Source organism: Heterodontus francisci, chromosome 43 (assembly GCF_036365525.1).
Source record: "Heterodontus francisci isolate sHetFra1 chromosome 43, sHetFra1.hap1, whole genome shotgun sequence".
In the NCBI taxonomy this organism is placed as follows: domain Eukaryota; kingdom Metazoa; phylum Chordata; class Chondrichthyes; order Heterodontiformes; family Heterodontidae; genus Heterodontus; species Heterodontus francisci.
Window position 1 is genome coordinate 17,459,538 of NC_090413.1, and position 6,000 is coordinate 17,465,537.

At 46.1% G+C, this 6,000-nt stretch overlaps 1 protein-coding gene across 5 annotated transcripts in view; it reads left to right on the forward strand.

Annotated features, from left to right (window-relative positions):
• Positions 1 to 5,458, forward strand: part of LOC137355612 (adhesion G protein-coupled receptor E3-like) — a 51,295-nt gene extending 45,837 nt beyond the window's left edge. For 3 of the 5 annotated variants that reach the window (XM_068020937.1, XM_068020934.1, XM_068020938.1), the window contains 2 exons: positions 983 to 1,151; positions 2,398 to 3,300. In XM_068020937.1, coding sequence (XP_067877038.1) covers positions 983 to 1,151; positions 2,398 to 2,553 — 325 coding nt within the window. In that variant the 3' untranslated portion in view covers positions 2,554 to 3,300. Of the gene's footprint in view, positions 1 to 982; positions 1,152 to 2,397; positions 3,302 to 4,849 lie in introns of those variants that run through there. The other 2 variants (XM_068020935.1, XM_068020939.1) reach the window with 2 other exon arrangements.
• The last annotated feature ends 542 nt before the right edge of the window (positions 5,459 to 6,000 follow it).

Sequence of the window (6,000 nt, forward strand, 5' to 3'; positions counted from 1 at the left end):
AATCCAGGTCCTTATGCGGAGTGGCGGATATGCCGCCACGGAGCTTCCCCACTGCCAGGAAGATCTGGCCGGGCATTCCGGGTGTCAGACTCCATGGGGAGCCACTGCCACTGCGTTCTTCAGGCCCCATCGCCCCCTGCCCACGACAGAGCTCAACAAAATTCGGCCCCATGTTTCTACCTCCCAGTGAGCTCCACATGCTGGTCCACACCACAACTGGTTACACTTTACTTCGAAACAGAAATGCAGAGAGGCATTAAAAATGCTGTGCAGCACAACAGAAATACAAGAGCTATCCAAATGCCTTGCAAGCCCCTCGAGCCGGCTTCACCGTTCAGTGCAATCACAACTGATCTGCACCGCAGCTCCGTATACCCGTCTTAGCTCCATGTCCCTTGATCCCCTTACCCAACAAAAACCTACTGACGTCGTCTTGCAAGCTCCAGTTACCCCCGTCATCCACAGGCTCTTGGTGGGAAAGCGTTCCAGATTGCTACTGCTCTGTAATTGGCAGTCTGATTCCTGAGCCAGACAGATCACCAGGACTCCAGGGTACTGTTCGTGATTGACCATTTGGCCTAACTTACTGGTCACTGGCTAAGTGTTTAGATCAATTGTTCATTTTGAATCTGAGATTGATCGATTTTTTTGTCATCCAAAGGTATTAAGGGTTATGGGGCAAAGGTGGGTATATGGAGTTAGGTCGCAGTTCAGCCATGATCTCATTGGTGGAACAGGCTCGAGGGGCTGAATGGCCTCCTCCTCTGCTTAGGTTCCTTATGCTGTCTGTCAGAAATATCTCAAAGCATTTCAAAATGCAACTAATTGTTCTTGAGGTGCTTCAACATGCCCATTAAGTTGTTGATTTTCGGTCGATAAGCACTGTATATATCAACTAGTTCTTCACTTCAGGCTCTGGTTTAGCTAAAAAAATATGCTTCTGTCACCAACATATCTGACGATAGTTTTCTCCTCACTGCAGGATGCTGACGTTTAAAGCCATTGCGCAGGTGTTTATCCTGGGCTGTACCTGGATTTTCGGCTTGTTCCACTTTCAGGAAGAAACCGTGGTGATGGCCTATTTATTCACCATCGTCAACAGCTTCCAGGGAACCTTCATCTTCATCATCCTCTGTGTGTTAAATCCCAAGGCACGTGGTATAGTATTTGACTTTCATGAATGTTCAGGATGGAATGGAATAACTCACAACTGACTAGCAATTTAAGAACAAGTGGAGGCCATTCAGCCCCTTGAACCTGTTCCGCCATTCATTTAGATCATGGCTGCTCTGTATCTTAAATCCATTTACAACTTGGTTCTGTATCCCTCAATACCCTTACCTAAAAAAAAAATCTCATTCTTAAAATTTTCAGCTGACCGCCAACCTCCTTTTGGGAGAGTGAGTTCCCACTCCCAGCTTCAGAAAGCCCTGAAAGTTAGGAACCTCGTCAGTAAAGTTAGCCTATGGTCACTGGTGTGTCTGTTGTCGCTCAGTGGCAGCACTCTTGCCTCTAAATTAGAAGGGTGGGGGTTCATGTACCTACTCCAAAGATATTGAGCACATAATCTCGGCTGATGCTTCAGTGTGGTACTGAGGGAGTGCTGCACTGTTGGAGGTACTGCCTTTTAGCTGAGACATTAAACCAAGGGCCCATTTGCCATTTAAGTTGGATGTAAAGGATCCCATGACACTATATCAAAACAGAGCACAGGAGTTTTTTTTCCTGGTGTTCTGGCCAATATTTATCTCTCAACCAACTAAAACAGATTATCTGGTCATGATGTCATTGTCATTTGCGGGATCTTGCTGTGTGCAAATTGTCTGCTACATTTTCCCATAATATAACGGTGACTGCGTGAAAAAGTATTTTGTTGGTTGGAAAGCACTTTGGGACATCCTGCGGTTGTGCAAGGTGTAATATAAATGCAAGTTCTCTCTTTTTCTTTCCCTCGTGCTCACCTACATTACAGGCTCAAATCTTGGAGTATAACCTGAACCCACAAACTTGAGTCTGGATCAGTTCCAAAGTAATCTGCAGTGATACTGGACCACAAAGGCAAAATGCCTGTGTGGGAAACAGACCAATTCACCCTGGTGCTCCTCTATGGTCTAAGTAGATGCATCATAGGCTGAACGTTAGTTTACACACTGTGTTTTACATGTGAATTCTGGGTGCCAATATTGGCCCTCGAACAGTGGAAGCTTTTAAACCGATTGATTCTTGGTAGGCCAACTGCAACTATTCTCGCATCCTGTTTTCCAAACCACACATGATGCTTTTTATGATAAATAACTTCATATATGAGCATATCATTAGAAGACTAAGTGCAGAACTCTAATTTATTATATTCAGGTACAACGTTTGATAAATTCTTTTTTTAATAAATCTCTGAAGGTTAGGGCTGAATACCGCAAGTGGATCACCCTCATCTGCAAGAGCAGAAAGAGCTTATTTGAGTCTGAATCCACGAAAGTGCCATTATCAGTCACATCGGTAAGTCTGCTTGTATCTTCGATAGCAACCCCCAAACCCATGACCTCCATCACCTAGAAGGACAGCAGATTGGGAATACCATCTCTTCCAAGTTCCTCTCCGAGTCGCACACCATCCCGACTGGATATCTATCACCATTCCTTCATGATTGCTGGGTCAAAAGTCCTGGAACCCCCCTAACTAACGGCACTGTAGTAACCACTTCGCCACACAGACTGCAGCAGTTCAAGAAGTAGGCCCACCACCACCTTCTCAAGGGCAACTACGGATGGGAAATAAACGCCAGCCTTGCAAGCGACACCCATATCACAAGATGTTAATGGGTCCAGTTAAGTTCCCTTTACGTCATACATCTTGGGTTGGTGTGATGCAGTTGTCAGATTGAAACATGGGTCATGTGATGATTAAAGTTTGCCGGTAACAAACTGTACGTGAATCAAATTACTTTTGGCCGAGTGAACTAAGCACTCTTACAGCACTTCAACTTCACAACGATTGCTGCGTAACTGTACCTAGTACAAAGCCAAACCTCTCATGCCATCTACAGAACTATTGTACAGTTTAATGTTCGGATAGAATCAATAGGGGAGTTTGCCTTTAATACCTTTAAAACTTTCCCTGCGGGTTAGGATGACAATATGCATTTAATTACAAACTCATAGAGCTCTGTAGCAGGGGGAGGCCATTGAGCCCCTCAAGCCTGTTCTGCCATCCAATCAGATCATGGCTGACCTGCGACCTCACTCCCGTCTTTGCCCCATATCCCCTTGGTTAACAAAAATGCAACAATCTCAGAGTTAAAATTAACAATTGATCTAGTATCAATTGCCATTTGCAGAAGAGAGTTCCAAACGTCTACCACCCTTTGGCTGGGATTTTGTTGAGGTCCCAACGTCGGGCTCCGTGGCGGGGGGGTGGGGAGTGGGGGGATGGGAGGCACTGGAAGATCGCACCGGCAGCGGCCTGCCACGGAGCCCGACGCCGGGATTGCCGAGCCCAATCCTCCCGGCAGCGGTGAGGCTCCGTGGCGGCACCCCCACACCACCCCCACCGCTTGGTGACGGGACGCAACTTTACATATTTAAATAAAGGAAATGCATATATTGACAAACCTTTCACCGCGATCTTGCCAACTGTCCACGATCTTCCGAGTGACGGCTGGCTTTGCCGTGCCTTCACCTTCCCGTCTAGGGAAAGCTGGATACATAGGTGGGCAAGGAAGAAAACTATGCAATTTCAGTGTAGTGGTGAGGGGGAGGGGTTGAACTTTGTACTTAGGTCAGTTGGGATGGAAAAAGGTTAATCTGGGCTTTTCTGGTGTAGTTGGGCAGGATGGGTGGGTCATACTTTATTTTTTGTTGAGTTGCTGGGTTGGGGGGAAGAACAGGGTCAACTTTCATCTGTCACCGGAGGCCTGGCAGCCCTTTACAAATGGCGCCAGCGCCTGTGCAGAGGCAGCTAATGCATTAACTGCATCGCAGAGCCCGTCCCTGCCACGTGATTGGGGGGGGGTGGGGACGGGCTACCCAGCGCATGCCGATTGGCTGCTGTGCATTAGATGGTGACGCGCAGCGTGTGCATAGGTGAGGAGGGGTCGCCGGGGCTACCCCGGAAGGCCCTGGAAAGGGGGGTTGGATAAGGGGTTGTTCAGTCCAGGGGGAGGCAGGTCCCCAGGAGTAAAGTTGTTCTGGGGGAGGGGAGGGGGTCCTCCATAGGTCACAAATTGCCCATGAAGGAGGGACTCCCCCCTCCCCTCACAAGCCCGCAGTGAGAGCGCCTCAGTTCAAAAGGCGGCCTCCCCTCTTGGCAGAGGCCCCCCCCCCCCTGCCACTGGTAAGATCCCAGCAGTGGCGGGAAGAGGCCCTTAACTGCATGTTAATAGGCCACTTAAGGGCCTCAATTGGCCTCTGGGCAGGAAGGTCATCGTCAGTCTATCCCACCCCCGGGAAGATTGGAACCGGGAATTCCAACATCGGGTTCTGTGGCAGACAACTCTGCTCCGATTTTCTGCCCGCTCCCCCCCATCACCCCCGCCATGAAACCCGCCTTCCTGACGAGCACAATATTCCATCTGAAGTGTGGGTGCTTGAGCAAGGTACTGGAGGACTGCCAGAGCTCATGAAAGTGTACCTCAAACAGAGGCCGTACAATTATACCTCAGTCACAGCCCCTGGAAGTGTACCTTAGGTGGAGTTCATGAAAGTATACCTCAGTCAGAAGCCAGGAAGCATACCCCAGTCAGTCCGTGTAAGTGTATCTCAGTCAGATTCAGCACATTTAGAGGTGAAGAAATTGAAAAAATAGCTGAAACACGATTCATAATTGGAAACTGAGGCTACACATTTCTCCACAGGAAACAGTGTGACCAGATATATTCTCGAACTCCTCCATGAGCTGACCACCCTTTCTGACCCATTACCTGATGTGGACCAAACCCAATGTGAAGAACGTGTGGACACATTACCTTCTAAAATGCCGTAAATTTCCAATATTTGATTGGCATCGCAGCCTTCAAGTATTTCCTTTCTGCGACCAATGAGCACTGCAAGGAGTGCAGTGTCTTATAATAAAATACACCAGTAATAATACAATGATTTAGTTTTGTAAGTTGCCTTTTGTTGAAAGTTTATTTTATGATTAAGTTCCTTTATTAGTTCTACCCCCTTAAAGAATAAGGAAACCATGTGAAAATTGGATTTTCTGTCGATGACAATGTGGCAATCCACTGTAATCCTTATGGATTGTTTAGAAAAGGCGTCCAAGCATTTCAGGGGCACGGGCATCTATTTTCATCCACCAGATTGTTCTTTTTGTTTCTTTTTGTGCTATGCTCTGAGTATACGATACTTCAGGACCAGTTAAAACCTACAGATCTGTTATTAGACAGCTGGTAGGGTCTTGCACCATTCTATGCTGTTCTGAGTCAGAGTCTGAAGTGAAGTGCGATATTCTAACTGTATCGCTTTAGAATGGCTTTGCGAATGTGTATTTAAACCTATCTTGTACTAATAAAAGTACAGAACCAATTGAAAGCTGAGGTTAGCCTGTATCTCGAACCTGCCTTCGGTTATCATGCCCTATCTTTGAAGTGATTTATGACTTTAAACCCCCAAATCAGGCGTACATCCCGAATGAATCATCTTTCATTAAGTTCAAACCAGACAAATTCTTATAGACACTTATTTGGGTCCAAAGAATTGAACTAGTTTTCCCTCAAAGAAAGCAATCTAACAGAGAATATTACCATCTTTCGGATAACCTATTTTTGATAATTATGGCTAAGTCATAAATATCCCAGATATTATAAGGTCCTGGGAAACTTTCTTCAATATGTATCTCTCCACTTAAAGAGACACAGAGAGGAGGTTCTTGTAGTTGTATACAGAATACTACATGAGACGATTCATTAACTTTTATATATTTTTTAAAGAATTGAACATGTAAAACACTTTTAGGTGGATAAGTATATCACAATATCAAAGATTACTAAGTGATGTAATGCAT